At 52.8% G+C, this 16,229-nt stretch overlaps 1 protein-coding gene across 1 annotated transcript; it reads right to left on the reverse strand.

Annotated features, from left to right (window-relative positions):
- Nucleotides 1-31: 31 nt before the first annotated feature.
- Nucleotides 32-13,914, reverse strand: Nlrx1 (NLR family member X1). The gene is made up of 9 exons (XM_090319346.1): nt 13,802-13,914; nt 13,234-13,303; nt 12,686-12,774; nt 11,367-11,986; nt 9,350-10,171; nt 4,906-5,501; nt 3,834-3,920; nt 2,257-2,508; nt 32-1,835 (listed from the first exon to the last, which is right to left on the reverse strand). Exons 1-9 carry the CDS (start codon nt 13,860-13,862, stop codon nt 1,514-1,516), a joined length of 2,919 nt encoding a protein of 972 aa, XP_090175472.1. The 5' UTR covers nt 13,863-13,914; the 3' UTR covers nt 32-1,513.
- Between the last annotated feature and the right edge of the window lie 2,315 nt (nt 13,915-16,229).

Raw genomic sequence — 16,229 nt, forward strand, 5'->3', positions numbered from 1 at the left:
GTGGTCTCCGGTCTCAAAGACTAGCAGCCCCAGCATTCAAAGACAAAAGGCTCATACTGGCTGGAGACCGAGCACACCACCAGGATCAGGACTCCACTGGGGCTAAACAACACAATGTATCTACATATTCCCCAAAGCAGGGCCCTCCAGGTTCTCCCCATTGATCCAGGCATGTAAACTGAGAAATCGACAGGTCCCTGGCACTGGCCAGGCACTGGGATGGCTGTGATTCAGTTTTTCACTTCACTTTTCCCCCCCTTTCTTCTGTGTTTGTGCCAGTACTGGGGTCGAGGTGTTGTCCATTAACTTCTTTTGCTCAAGGCTGGTGCTCTATCTCCCCTGAGCCACATCCCCACCTGCAAAATTTTGCTGGTTAACTGGAGACAAAATCTTATGAATTTTTCTGCCCAGGTTGGCTTCAAACAACAACCCTCGCGATCTCAGCCTCCTGAGTAGCTAGAATTACAGGCGTGAGCCACCAGCACTCAGCTCAACAGTCACTTTCAAAATTCTAACCAGAACGATCCTTTCTTGAAAGTACCAGGCAAGAAAGAGGAGGCAACCATAGGCAGAACACACGCAGGTTTTTAATAGCAGCAGGTCAGGTGCAAGCACTCCTTGCATCTGTAGTGGTGCAATAGGGAGCATGGGGGTGAGGGAAAGCACCCAGAGAGGGCATCCGGCAGGATGCAGACACCTCGTGCATACCTCTGGCTTGGCAAACATGAGATGTGAGCCCTTGGTGGCACAATCAGAGGCACCTAGCCTGGAGGGAGAGGCAAATTCTAGAGACAATCTGGCCACTTGAGTGCCACAACTTTTAAGTCCTTCTTACCCAAGGGAGAAGCGGCCTACACCATTATGGCAACCACAGCCACAACTCACTGCATTTTTTTAAATTTTTTGAACTCTGGGCCTGAGCATTGTCCCTGAGATTTTCAGCTCAAGGTTACCGCCCTACCCCTTGAGCCACTTCTGATTTTCTAGTGATTAATTGGAGATGAGTCTCACATTCTTTAGTGTCTGGGCTGGCTTTGAACTGAGATCTTCAGATCTCAGCCTCCTGAGTAGATAGGATTACAGGCGTGAGCCACCGCAGCCAGTGGGCTTTTGTTTTGTTTTGCTTTTTTTTTGGTTGTTTTTGTTTTGTTTTTAGTTTTATTTGCTTTTATCATTGCTCTCATTGATTGGTTGGTTTGAGGGTTTTTTTGAGATAGGATCTCACAATGTAGCCCAGATGACCTTGAACTTACTATCCTACCATCTGAGCCTTTCAATTACTAGGATTATAGGCATGAGCCACTTTCCCTGTCAAACCATTCTATTTGACCCTGAGAATTCCAAGCTTAGGAGTTGTGGTTGGACTTGCTGGGTGGGGCGGGGGGAGTAATTGGCAGAGCTATGCCCCATTGCTTTGCCTCCAGCCCAAAGGGGATCTTTCGGGGAAAAGTATAGCAAGCCAGTGGACCATGGAGAGAAGGGGTTTGAGGGCCAGTGGACCCATAACCAGGTCTCAACTTCTAGGCTCTCCCAGCTGCTCAAGCAGGGATTTGACCTCGCCTTCCACTCGCAGCAGCTGGGCTTTGCGCCAGGGATTAAGTGTGGCACCACGGCTGTCTTCCAGATCCCGTAACAGCAGCTCCAGGTGTCGCCGAACCCGGGCCCAATCCCAGCTGTTGAGGTTTCGCTGGACTTCACTGAGGATCACAGACCAGTACTCGGACACCACGGTCCCTTCTGTCAGGGATGCCACAACCCGGGCACCCCCTTCTGCAGCGCCCGCCAAATCTCGCAGGACCTGGCGGCCCTCTGAACTCAGTTCATTGAAGTAGAGGCTAAGAGGAAGGAGAAGGGAAGACATCGTTTATCCGGGGCCCTGAAAAGGAGGACCCGAGGGCAGATGGACGGAGTTGAGTTCACAACTCATCTCCTGGCTGCCAAGGACCAGGGTAAGAGTCTGGAATCAGCCAGGGATGGACGGGGGGCAAGGTAAGCAAGGAGGAGGAGGCTGGGAAGACAAGATGGACACAAGCGTGACTGAGACTGGAGGCCGTGAGCTCCTAGAAGAAATGGAGCAGAGGAATTAGGGCAGGGAAAGGGCCAATCACAGAGAAAATGGCTCAGCACTCAGTTGACAAGGACTAGTCAGAGTAGAGTCACCAGGCCCAGGCCCAGCACACTGCAGGGGACGGAGCGCACAGTGCAGAGATGATGGAGGCCTGTGGACATGAGGCGCGGGACCCAAGGCAGACTTACTGCAGCAGCTCCAGGGAAGGATGCTCCCGGGCTGCCTGGGCCAAAGCCAGGGCTGCCGCGTCGCCAGCACCATTGTAGGCCACATTCAGCTCCTGCAGCTTCTGGTTGTGGTCCAGCTGGGCAGCCAGCAGCCTCAGCCCCTCGTCTCCAAGGCCCGTGTGCAGCAGGGACAGGTGTGTCAATGAGGTATTTCCTGCCAGGCCCTCCACCAGCAGGGCCACCCCCGCCTCCGTCAGCGGGTTGTTGGACAGCCTAGGGTCACAAGCAAGTGACAGCAACGAGTGCCATGGTAGATGCTCTGGGCAGGGAATCAGGTCATAGGCCAAAGAGGGGCACAGCCTGGGTTGAGGAGAGTCTGGATAGATATGCAGATCCAGCAGGGCAGGTGGCCCACACCTGTTATCCTCACTGCTCAGGAGACTGAGATCTGAGGATCAAGGTTCAAAGCCAGCCCAGTCAGAAAAGTCCGCAAGACTCTTCCAATTACTCACCAAAAAGCTGGAAGTGGAGCTGTGGTTCAAATTGTAGAACACTAACCTGAACAACAAAAAAGCTCAGGGACTAAGCCTGGTCCCTGAGTTCAAGCCCTAGAAATAGCATGTGTGCGCCTGCGCGCGCGCGCGCGCGCGCGCGCACACACACACACACACACACACACACACACACACACACACGGAAACTGTCGGCCCAGAAAAGAACAGGAAAATGAAGGTTACCCCTGCCAAGGAGAGTAGGAAAAGCTGACTTTTTTCTTTTCTCTCTCCTTTCCCTTCCTTGCCTTTGCTCCCTTACTCCTGCCTTTCCTATCCCTGCCTTTCTTCCTGCCCTTCCAACCTCTCATTCCTCCTCCCCGTCCTTCTTTCTTCCTCATTCACCTCCCCTGAGCTCTTCTCCAGGCATCTGGAATCTTGGCACATCATCCCACACCACACCTTGGGAGGATCTAGGGGAGCGAGCCGAGGGCCATCCTTCCGTGGCTGCTGGGAAAATCACGGCTGTTACCAAGCAACCAGCCCAGACATTACAGCAACCTCTCCACTACCACTCCCCACACCACCACCCCAGCAGGCTGATATTCACCACGAAAGCTTTGTCCTCCTCTTCCTCCTCCTTTCTTTTTTTTTCTTTTCTTTTTCTGTCTTGTGGGGCTTGAATTCAGGGCCTGGGTGCTGCTATCTGAGTTCTTTTGCTCACAGCTAGTGCTCTGCCACTTTGAGCCACGGATCCACTTCAGGTTATCCAGTGGTTAATTGGCCATCAGAGTCTCATTGATTCTTGGGCTGACTTTGAACCTCAGTCCTCAGAGCTCAGCCTCCTGAGTAGCCAAGATTACGGGCAGGAATCACCAGTGCCCAACTACAAAGCCTTTCTTAACATCTTTGTTAACGTCTTTACCCCATCCTTCTGCTTCCAGTGGACCTGAGCATACAAGGAGAAGATTTGAACCTTGATTCTCAGCATCTTTACTGTGGCCTAGGTGGGCCTGTGCCAGGCATCCTGTGAGGCAGGGAATTTGCCCTGAACTGAGCTGTACCTTAGGATGGCCAGAGACTCCCCAGCCCCACTCCAGCACTCACCGCAGCGTGGTGATTTGGCACTGGTCATGCAGCAAAAGGTCTCGGAGGTCCTTGCAGGCCTCAGGGCCCAAGTTGTTGAGTTGTAAACTGGAGCAGAAAGAAGAAGGGAGGAGGGGGACAAAGAAAGCAGCATGGTTTTCCCATCCACCACATCTGGATCTCACCGGCCTGCTTTTGAGAGCCACGCGGCCTTCTGTTGTTTGAGTCACCTCCATCTAAACTTCTCTACCCCACCCAGGTATGGTCTGGGGGTGGCTTGGTCTCCATGGGACATGAGTTTGGACACGTGATCCCCAGTTGGTGATAAGTAAGGAAAGACCAGAGTCCTTGAGAGATGGTACCTGGTGCAAAAGTGATGAGAACCTTGGGGAAGGGATTAATGAAGGCCTCACAGAGGGAGGTAGGTCTCATGAGAGTGGGTTGTTATAAGGCAAGCCCAGGGCTAGGAATGTGGCTTAGCGGTAGAGTGCTTGCCTGGCATAGAGAAAGCCCTGGATTCGATTCCTCAGTACCACATAAACAGAAAAAAACTGGAAGTGGTGCTGTGACTCCTTTGGTAGAGTGTTAGCCTCAATCAAAAGAAGTTCAGAAGGACCAGGAGTATGGCTTAGTAGTAGAGTGCTTGCCTACCATACATGAAGCCCTGGGCTCAATTCCTCAGTACCACATGAAGTGGTACTGTGGATCAAGTGGTCGAGCATTACCCTTGAGAAAGCACAAGGACAGTGCCCAGGCCCTGAGTTCAAGCCCCAGGACTGGCAAAACAAAACAAAAAACAAGCCCACTCCATGTGCTTGGCCTCTTCTAAATGGAGCTGTTCCCTCTGCTGTCCAAGGCAGCAAAAGAAACCCTCACTGGAGATCCCCATCCAACCTGGGCCTTTACTCTCCAAAACCCTGAGCTACTTAGCTGTTTTCTTTATAAACTACCCAGCCTCAGGTCCTTTGCTATCATAGAAGAAAGTAAACTAATAAACACCCCTGGTCCTTCCTCGTTCCATCGCACCTTCTTTCCCTGCTTTACCGCCAACCCTCTCCTCTCATCCTATCTATGCCCAAAGCCAGGTCCTCACCCCAGTTTCCGGGCACGCAGCAAGACGGGCATGAGTGTGCGCAACCCAGCAGGGTCGAGCTGGCAGGAAGCCAAGTTCACCTCATCCAGGGCATGCGTTCCGCTGCCCAGTACAGCTGCCACCACCGTGCATTTGAGGGGTGTCATGCGCACTCCTGCCAAGTTAAGCTGGCGCAGGGAGCCGAGTACCTCAGCAGAGAAGCGCTGGTTCTGGAACTCGTAGTGGAAGAAGAGGTGGTCCAGGAGCTCTGAGGGGGGCAGCACCTGCCGGCCCAGCTTGCCCAGCTTTTTCTTAATGGCCTGGGCATTCTCCAGGGCATCCAGGTTCTTGATGGGGCAGCCGAGCTGAGCCAGCACAGCGCGATTGTGGGCAGACAGGAGGCCCCCCATAAACATGGGGAAGAGCTCGAAAACCTCATCCTCAGGGGGCTCATCTGGGTGGCGCCGGGGACCCTCCACCCCCAGGATACTGGCACCCATCTGGTCTAGAACATCGTCGTTATAGTAGTCTTCCTCTCGGAACATCTCCAGTACCATAGCCTGGGCCACAGCCTCCCGGCTCTTCCCCACCACGCGCCCAAACACTCGAGGAACAACCTGGAAGAGAAGCAGGGGGAGGTCACCGTGGCCTTCTGTGGGGCCGCTCAGCCTTCCAGGCCCCGCTGAAGGGGCTCCAGCCTCGTGAGTTCCCTTTGCCCTCCCGGCACCATTTGTCAGCTCTCACTCATCCCTCACGGCCACTTTCCATGGCGTCCCACTGCCTGTGGGTCAGACTTCAGGTAGCCTAGAATACGAAACTTTATCATCTAGCAGCCATTTGCCCTTTTCAAACTCTGGTCTCATTAGGAATTTCTGTCTGTCTGTCTGTCTGTCTCTGCCAATCCTGGGACTTGAAATCTGGGACCAGGCGCAGGCCTTAAGCTTTTTGTGCTCAAGCTAGCACTCTACCACTTCGAGCCACAGCTCCATTTTAGGCATTCTGTGGTTAACTGGAGATGTCTCACGGGCATTCCTGTCTGGGCTGGCTTTGAACTTCAAAACAGCTAGGATTATAGGCATGAGCCACCAGCACCTGACTTCTCTTCATCCCCCCGACTCTCCCCCCTCCTTCTCCCTCCCCTTCCCCTCCCTCCTCTCTCCTTCCCGAATAGCCCAGCAGGCAGTGGGGAGGAAGGAGTTACACAGTTGTCCTCAGAGAATCCGGAGAGGACTGGACGGGGAGGGATCTGTAGCTCACTTCCCACGTCCTCTCCATCCTTGAGCAGTGTGGTTCCTACTACTTGAAGGCCCCACATGACATGGCCCCAAACCACCACAGCACTCCCAACCCAGACCTCCATCCCCACTCACTCTATTCCCATCTTCAAGCTTTTCTTAGCTTCCGACAATGCCAAGGTTTCCCTTCCCCCAGAGCCTCCGTGATGCTCCTTTTTCCTGGGGTGCTTCCCTTGATGAATCCTGTAGAAATCACTTTCCATGCCCTTTACACACAGGGAGACTTCCCTGACTCCCTTCGCCAGCCAAGTTCCCCTATTCCACCTCTATAACACCTGGAACTTTGCTTTATAGGCATTTATCATCATTTTTCACTATCCAGTTGTTAATTTGTGTTCAGGCTATGAGATCAGAAATGACAGAAACCTGCAGTTTGGTAAATTGATTGTTTTTTCCTTCAGAAATTGACACGTTGCCTGGTACACAGCAGGCACTCAAATATTTAACAAGGAAATGAATGTCTTGGGAAGTTGGCAATGTCACCTCACATCCTTGCAATCGATTATTGACTTGTCTTGCAGTGTCTTCTCAAATGTCTGGGGGACGTTTTGTTTTTGGGGGTTTTTTGCCAGTCCTGGGCTTGAGCTCAGGGCCTGAGCACTGTCCTTGGACTTTCTCAAGGCTAGAGCTCTACCACTTGAGCCACAGCATCACTTCCAGCTTTTTTTTTTCTATGTATGTGGTACCGAGGAATCGAACCTGGGTCTTCGTGCATGCTAAGTAAACACTCTACCACTAGGCTAAACACCTGGCCCTGGGATGTTTTAGTCGTGTGTGTGTGTGTGTGTGTGTGTGTGTGTGTGTGTGTGTGTGTGTGATGGGGCTTCAACTCTGGACCTGGGCAATGTCCCTGAGCTCTTCAGCTCAAGGCTACTGCCTACCCCTAAGCCACAGCTCCACTTCTCATTACCTAGTGATTAATTGGAGATAAGAGTCTTAAGTTCTTTAGTGCCCGGGATTTGAACCGAGATCCTCAGATCTGAGCCCCCTGAGTGAGTAGCTAGGATTACAGGCGTGAGCCACCGCATCTGGCATTTTTTGTCTTTTTTAAAATTTTTAATTATTTTTTTATTTTTTGCCAGTGCTGGCCTTGAACTCAGGATCTGGGCGCTGTCCACCATTTGAGCCTCAGCACCACTTCTGGCTTTTTCTATGTATGTGGTACTGAAGAATTGAACCCGGGGCTTTGTGCATGCTAGGTAAGCATTCTACCACTAGGCCACTCTCCTGGCCCTGTCTTGTTTGTTTGTTTGTTTTAGTACTAGGATTTGAACTCAGGGCTTTTTGCTCGCTAGGCAAGTACTCTACTTGAGCCACACCTCTACCCTTTTGGACTCTTGGTGTGTGTATGTGTGTGTGTGTGTGTGTGTGTGTGTGTGTGTGTGTGTGTGTGTATGATGTTGGTACTGGAGTTTAAACTCAGGACCTAGGCATTGTCCCGGCTTTTCACTCAAGGCTGGTGCTCTACCCTTTGAGCCATACGTTCATTTTCATATTTTTGGTGGTTAAGGGAAGATAAAAATCTTACAAGCTGGGACTGGGAGTTTGGCCTAGTGGTTAAAGTGCTTGCCTAGCATGCATGAAGACCCGGGTTCAATTCCTCGGTACCACATACATAGAAAAAAGCCGGAAGTGGTGCTGAGGCTCAAGTGGTAGAGCTCTAGCCTTGAGAAAGTCCAAGGACAGTGCTCAGGCCCTGAGCTAAAAGCCCAGGACTGGCAAAAAAAAAAAAAAAAAAAATCTTACAAGCTTTCCTGCCTAGACTGGCTTCAAACCGGGATCTCAGCTCCCTAAGGAGCTAGGTATACAGGCATGAGCCACCGGTGAATCCCAGTTCTTTATGCTTTTTGACCTATGAGAGATGAAACCTGTGTTAATTCTGCTGGCACTAACCATGGTTCTACTTTCACAGACCAGCTGCTGATTCATTCCTAGAGGAAACCACAGTTCCCTAGCAAGCACCACAGCTTGACAGTTTCAACAGAAAGAACACAGGCCCCAGAATCGTAAGACTCTGGGTTCACATCCTGGCTGTTCCACGTACTCTAGGAGTTCCCTTGGACAAGCTCCTTTGCCCACTTCCTCACTTATCGAAGGGATAGGAACAATATTTCATGTCCAGATCTCCAGGGTTGGGGTGAAAGACAAAAGAAATGGCAGAGGGCCTCCCTCCATCTCTCCAGCATTCACGCATCCTCCCTGCTCACAGCAAGGCCCTCAGCCTCTTCATTCAGATTCTAAAGCAGACCTGTTTCCTAAGCCAATTACTGATACCACTCTTTGTCCCAGGTTAAACGAATAAAAGGGCATCTGCTTTATAAACCTGTCCCTGGTGGTTGAGTTACGATGACTCATCACTCCCAGAGCTTGATTGCCTCTGAGATACAGTCAAGAACAGTCAAGTTTTCGGAGCCTACAAAGCACAGGACAGACATTGCTGCACTGCAGTGAACCTTGCCTCCAAGTAATGAAGACTAGAAAGAGATCACTGGGTGCCTGGCCACACCTAGAATCCCAGCCACTCAGGAAGCAGAGATCATGGTTAGATTATCCCAGCGTGGACCAACCAATCAACCAACAACTCCCAGATGGGCCCAAATCCTAGTTCTGCAACAGGCTGGAAGGTAGGCCTGCAATAAAAACCCAAGAGATAGGCCTGGAGCGTACCCTAGTGGTAGAGTGCTTGCCTAGCATGCACAAAGTCCTGGGACTACATACACAGAAAAAGCTGGAAGTGGTGCTGTGGCTCAGATGATAGAGTGTGAGTCTTGAGAAAGCCAAGGACAGTGCCCAAGCCGTGAGTTAAAGCCCCAGGAACGGAAAAAAAAAAAAATCCATGAGCTCCTATCCAAAAACTACCTAAAGCAAAAAAGGCATAAGGTTTTGAGTTCAAACAGCATATAAAATGTTAGACATCCTTGTAGGACCAATATTAAAGACCCTGGCCTCAAATTCTCCTCCAGCTCCCAAGCCTTCCTGTGGCTTTTCTTCCCATTCCTTGGGCCTCAATTCTACTAGAAGCTAAACAGCCAGGAGCTAAAACCTGTTAACCAGCTGTATAAGAGACTGGGATTTCTACTGGGAGAGGAAGCAGGGAAGAATGGAGAGCCTTGAGACGGTCAGATATCTGGGGGAAGAAGGAGGAAGGGGAGGAGTCCTGGCACTGTTACCTTGAGCAAGTTGAAGAGCAAAGGAAGAATCCGCAGAGGCAGCAGTTTGGCCACAATGCCTAGTACCAGGCTGACATCCTCTCCGATGCGGCCCACGAGCTCTGCCACTTCCTTGCCCACCCGCTGCAGGGTGGTCTTGCGCAAGCCCAGCACGATGTAGAGGGCAGCCAGGTACTCTTGCATGGCAGGCACGGTGAAGACAAAGTTGCCCCGTTGCCCTGGCTCCACACATGGGGCCAGGAAGAATCTCAGGGCATCTCGGCGAAAGATGTGCAGAAGCTGAAACTCCTCTTCTGTCTTAATGCCAGCCTCCAGGCAGCCACGGACATCCTCTTCAGAGAAATACGTCTTGCGAGAAGACACCCCATCGTAGGCTAACTTGCCCATGGTGCGGGCTGCATAGGCCATCAGAGACAAGTTGGAGGGGTCGGTGCTATCCAGTGTTTCCCCGCTGAAGTTGAGGCGCAGGAAGCTGGTGTAGATACTTGTGAGGGTCTGGCCTGCAGGCGTGGGGGCATGCAGGAAGTGCAGCGTGGCACAGACCAGCCAGCAATAGGAGGGCAGAAAGCAGGCGGCGGCAATTTGGTGGTGCCCCTCTAGGTTTCGGGAGAGCATCTGCACCAGGTGGTCCCGCTGAGCTGGGGTGGCAGAGATGCTTGCACCTCCCGCGCCGTACCCACAGTCCGGCTGGTTGAGACGGAGCTGGAAGTAGAGCTTCTGCAGGTTGGTATCCGAAAAGCCACAGATTTCACCGTAGCGGCCCACATATTTGCTGGGTATGCGGCCTATGGCTGAGGGCCGGGTGGTCACCAGAATGCTGGCCTGGAAAGGGCAAAGTTGATAGTTAAGAAAGATTTTAAGGGGCCAGGAGTCTGGCCTAGTGGTAGAATGCTTGCCTAGCATGCACAAAAACCTGGGTTCAATTCCTTGGTACTATATACATAGAAAAACAAGCTGGGCTGGGTGCAGTGGCTCACACCTGTAATCTTAGTTTACTCAAGAGACTGAGATCTGAGGATTGTGATTCAAAGCTCGGGCCCTAAAGAACTTGAGATTCTTATCTCCAATTAACCAGCCTTGAGCTGAAGAGCTCAGGGACAGTGCCCAGGCCCAGAGTTCAAGCTCCATGACACACACACCAAAAAAAAAAAAAAAAAAAAAAAAAAGAAAGAAAGAAAGAAAAACAAGCTGAAAGTGGTGCTGTAGCTCAAGTGGCAGAGCTCTGCCCTTGAGAAAGCTCAAGGGCAGGGCTCAGGCCCTGAGCTCAATGCCCAGGACTGGCAAAAAAAAAAAAAAGAAAAAAGAAAGATTTTAAGCTGGGCACTGGTGACTCACACTTGTTATCCTAGCTACTCAGGAGGCTGAGATCTGAGAATCCCAATTCAAAGCCAGCCTTGGCAGGAGAGTCCATGAGACTCGTATTTCTATTTCTAATTAACCACTTAAAAGCCAGGAGTGGAGGGATGACTCAAATGGTAGAATGTCATATTTAAGTGAAAAAGCTCAGGGACAGAGTCTAGGACCTGAGTTTGAGCCCTAATACAAATAAGGGGAGGAGAGGGGAGTGTGGGGAGGGGAGTAAAAAATAGGGAAGGTTGGATACATGGCTCAGGTCTCTAATCCTACTTGATCAGGAAGGAGGTTGAGATCTGAGAATCACAATTTGATGCTACCTAGAGCAGACAAATCCAAGAGACTTATCTCCTTAACCAGCAGAAAGCTGCAACTGGAAATTATGATTCAAGTGATAGAGCACCAGTCATAACAGAAAAGCTGAGGGAGACCCTAAATTCAAGCCCCAGTACCAAGTACCAGCAGGCATGTGTGTGCGTTCTCTCTCTCTCACTCTCTCTCTCACACACACACACACACACACACACACTTTAGACTCCTGTTTCCTCTAGTTCCTGAAGTGGGACTAACAAGCGATGAAGAAGACAATGAATCATTCTAAGTAACAATTAATGAGCAGGCCATGGATCGAAGCATTTTCCACAGGTTTTCAAGGGACACCCACCTCAGGCAGCATGTACTTGCGCAGTAGGTTGACAATGATGGCAGCTGGTGCCCCCGGCTCCTCGGGGTCACTACAAAGTCCTGTGCCTGCCAGCCGGAAGTCAAGGTTAAGCCGCTCTAAGCCATGAAGCACAAAGAGCAGGCGGGACCCCGTGGCGGGCAGCAGGGGCAGAACCTCCTTCAGCGGCTTGTAGCGCTGAGCCACAAGCTGGGACAAGGAGGTGGGAGTGGGGCCCAGGGAGGACAGGTCCTCGCAGGAGAAGGGGATGAGCAGCTCAAAGGCAGGCAGCCGCCCGTGACACCAGTCCAGGACCATCTTGCGAACCAGCGTGCTCTTGCCTGTGCCCACTGTCCCGTACAGTACCACCGTCTGCACCCGGCGCCCACAGGCATCGGGGTCAAAGAGCTGAGACAGAGCCAGCGGGGGGAGCCCGGCCGCCGGCCGCTGTTGCTCCAGCCCCAGCTCAGCAGATGGACGCAGCAGCTCATCCGGGGTGCTCTCTTGGATCACAGGGTCAACGTGCACCGTGTCCAGAGCAAAGCTTGGGCCAAACTGGCGCTCCTCCCTGGGGAGCCGTGAAAACCACTCGGCCAGATTCCGGCGATGCCACTGAATGGCTGCTGCACAGAAAGGCAAGGGTATGGGTCTGGAAAGAACTGGAGACGTTGACGCTTAGCCCTGCCTGGGGTGGTGGCAGATCATGCTGGAGGGTCAAAACACATGTCCAGGCACTGGTGGCTCCACCCCTCTAATCCTAGCTATTCGGGAGGACTTGAGAATTGTGGTTTGAAGCCAGTCTAGGCAGAAAAGTCCTTGAGACTCTGATCTCACATGTGCCGGAGAAAAACCAAAAGTGAAGCTGTGGTTCAAGTGGTAGAGCACTAGCCTTGAGAGAAAAAGCTAAACGACAGTGTCCAGGTCCTAAGTTCAAGTCCCAGTGCTGTCATCAAAACAAAAACAAAACCACAGTACCCAAAGATACAGCGTTGAGAATGATACCGGGCTAAGATGCCCTCCGGAAATACAAATTGCCCACAGAGTTTGGAGGCTCTATGACAGAAAAGAGGAGACTCAGGCAAGTAATCCTGAACTTAGACAAGTTCAATCTGACTGCTTGGCTCATAAAAGTTGGTAAAAGGTAGAAAGAGCCACATCTCCCCAGTGTTTTTGTTCTGATTGAGCGCTGAAAGAAGGGATGCGCAGACATATGGGGGGGGGAGGGCAGAGATGGATAATAGCTGTGGATTCTCTATGCCTACCTCATCAAACCCCCTCCCTCCTGCACCCCTCCCCAACCAGAATCCCAGCCAGTCCTTTACCAGTGGCAGAGATGCTCCGGAACAACTGTCCATGCCTCCCTGGAGGGGGAGCACTGTCCGCTGAGCTCTCTTGATGACTTGAAAATGCCCTGGGAGAGAGCACAGAGGTAAACTGAGGCCCGGCCACTGGGGCTCAACTCCTGTATAGTCTGAGTCCAGGCTGTTCTACACTTCGACTTTCTGAGATCCAGGCTGGCTCCGATTCAAATTCTCATCCCCTTCCCAGGACCAGAGGCCTGTCTCTGGGGCCCTCAGCCCCTGCTGCTGCCTGCCTGACGTACTACTCAGCTCAGCCTGGGCACTGCCAGTGCCACCCACTTCCCACAGGCCCTCCCTTCCCCCACTACTATGACTTTTACCAAAATGACCTAAGCTAATGGTGTCCACAGGCTGCAGCCAGCTGCCTCTGCACCCTCTCCCCTCCCCGCTCCAGAAGCTCAAGCCTTTTTCCCAAGGGACCAAGGGATCAGCTTAACACCAGGTCCCAATCTCCCCCAACCCTGTGCCAAGTCTGCTGGGTTGGTCCCGGGTATAACACCCAGGCTCACCTCAGTGGCCCCAAAGCACACTGTCCTTTAGGGGACCATCTCCAGCAGCTTAGGAAGGGGATGCGTTTATCTGTGGAGAGAAGGAAGAAACAGTATTGCAGGCCCCATGCACACATCTCCATTCAGACCTGCTCTCACAGCAACGTGGACCAGCCAGCCTCCTGAAGCAGTTACTATGCAGTCTTATATTTCATGATATGAGTACTTGATTAGCATCCATTCCCCTCGGAGGGGGAGGGGATCTCTGTTTTTGTTCACAATTCAATGCCTAGAACTTAACGAGGGGCTTGGCCTATGGCCAGGACTCAGTAAAACTCAATTGAAGGAAAAAATGGAATCAGACTTCTGCAACTATAAGGGACTCTACAATTCAGTCCTCTTATTTTAGGATGGGATAAAGAGGCTCACGGGGGAGGGGGGGTGAGGTGACCTGTCCAAGGTCAACAATTTGGAAAACCAAAACACTGGGACCAGGGCACCTGGTGTCTGAATCCCTGCTCTCTTGGAGGCACCATCTGGACCATGAAGAAAGAAAAGGCAGAAACAGAAACCTCAGCTTCCCTCTCACCTGGTGGCTGCAGGGTTCTTCCCAGACCAGAAGCCCTAGTCAAATGGTGGCCCCACCTCATCTTGGGAGAGAAGGTCAGAGCCTAGGGGATGTAGCACCACTTCCTCCGTCCAGTTTCTCTACAAGAAGAATGATGTGAACCGAGAGTCACTATCCTTCACCCCTCCCATGTCCCACTTGCTCCAGGGCAGCTAAGAAGGAGCCTTCTCCCAGCAGAGGCTCGGCCTTTAGTGTGGGGACATCTCTAGAAGGCTTGACCCTGGCTTCCAGCCCTTCTCCAACAAGGATAGCCCCAAACAGAATGGTTCTATTTTATCTCCAGCCACCTCTTGTCTCTCTCCCCTGAGGCTTCACAAACCCCTTTATCTTCAGTTCCAGACAAACATTCTGTGTTTAGGTATCTTTTTTCTCCCCTTTGACTGCCAGCAAGCTCATTTCCAGTGGCTTTTTGGAGCCTAGATTTTCCAGGAATAATTACCCATTCCTTTCTGCCTTTGTTCCCTTAGCCATTGGGTTCTTTTAGCTGAGTTTTAATGGTTTTATCATTTTCTCTTCAGTGATTTTATGTAGGCTGCCTTTGAAGCTGGCATAAATAATAAATGAAAGAGAGCATCAACTTTCTACTTGACATCTCCATAACTAAATGCTGCCACTGCTTCCACCATCAGCCATGCCAACCTGGTCTCCATTAGCTTTGTAACTTTGTTTAAGGGTTTAGGGTCTTTGTTTGGAAAGCCGGCCTTTTTTTTTTTTTTAAATGGGTCGTGGGACTTGAACTCAGCCTGGGCGCTACCCCTGAGCTCTTCAGCTCAAGGCTACCACCCTACCCTTGAGCCAAGCCCTACTTCCTGTTTTCTAGAAATTAACTGGAGATAAGAGTCTCAGGTTCTTTGTGTGCTGACTGGCTTTGAACCTTGATCCTCAGATCTCAGCCTCCTGAGTAGCTAGGATTACTGGCATGAGCCACCACACACATGGCTTGAGAAGCTGGTCTTTTATTCTAGACCTTCTACCGCCACTCCTTCAGGCAAAGGACTGGTGTTAAGCCTGCCAGAGCTCACACAGACCCTCCCTGGACTTACAGGCTTCCTCTCTGTCATGGCTTCTCTGCCTTCAGTCTTGGCACATTTCAATCCCTCATTCCAGACACAAATCACCTCTCTCCAAAGCTGGAGGTCACTTACAGGCAGACAACACCAGGCCAGTACAAGGCTTTCCCTCGTTCCCTCAGCTTTGCCCCAGCCTTTTGATTTCTAACCTACCTACCCTGTGAGATCCCTGCTCTGGGGAAGCTGTCCTTAGATTCGGGGCGCTCCCCTCTGGGCCTGGGCTTCCTCACTGAGCACAGGAAGCAGGTGGCTGCTCTGCCAGCTCTCCTTAGCAGGCTCCAGCTTGGGCACAAAAGTGACCGAGGCCCAGAAAACCTGTGCAAGCTCCAGGTGACCATGGGGTGCAGGATCCCTGGGTCAAGAGCACCGCAGAAGAGTCTGGACAGTTTTACAGCCTAGGTGTCCAGGGCAGGGAGGGCAAGTCAGGGGTGGTGCTCCGGCCAGGCTCGCCCCAGACGGCTCTCCTCCGCCCCGCGCCCAGGGACCCCGCTCCCCCCGGCTGCCCAGCGCCTGCGCCCCGCCCGGCCCCGCGCCACCGCCCAGCGGAGGCCCGAGGGGCGATCGGGCGGGGAGGCCTTTACCGTGGCTGCGCAGGCCCCGGAGCCTGGCGGAGCGGAGGCGCGGAGGAGCGGAAGCCGGCGCCTCCCGCGGGCTCCCGGCGTCCCGGCTGGCTCAGCGCGGCGCTTCCTGCCCGCCCCCGCCCGCCCGCCGGCCCCCCTGTGCCCGGAGGCCCAGGCCGGCCCGGGCACGCACCGGAGCGACACCGGCAGGCCGGGGTCCCGGCAGGGAGGGGGCGGAGCGGCGCCCGGGGAGGGCCGGGGATCCCCGCTGCGCCCCCGGCCTTCCGGGACTGCCCCCGAGGGCTCCCTCCCCGTGACCCGGGAAGCCTCCCCGCTGGGGGTGTGGACGCACTGGTTCCACCGGTGAAGACAGGCGGAGAAGGCAGAACTGACCCGGGCCGGTGGACCCAGCAGGGAAGCGGATGAGCCAGTAGTCTGGGGCTTGGATCTTCCTGCTTCATCCCTGATGCCAGGCAATCTGTGGCTGGCACCTCCCCAGGGCCTCCCTTCGGTCTTCTTCAGACCCGGGGCCTCTGTGTGTGGCCCCTGGTCACTTTCATCAGGAAGGAGGAAGAACGGAGGCTGCTGGACAGTTCCCACCCCAACCTGCTCTTCCAGTTTGCCATCCAGTCTGAGTCCTCATCCCTGAGCAAGGAACACCCAGGGTACACAGAAGCCAGTTGAAGGAGACACCCCTCGCCAGGGCACACCTCAACATGCAAACATAAGTGTACAGTGTGCCGGAACCTGTATCTGGGG

Source organism: Megascapheus bottae, chromosome 27 (genome assembly GCF_031878675.1).
Source record: "Megascapheus bottae isolate mThoBot1 chromosome 27, mThoBot2.hap1, whole genome shotgun sequence".
NCBI classification, from domain to species: Eukaryota; Metazoa; Chordata; class Mammalia; order Rodentia; family Geomyidae; genus Megascapheus; species Megascapheus bottae.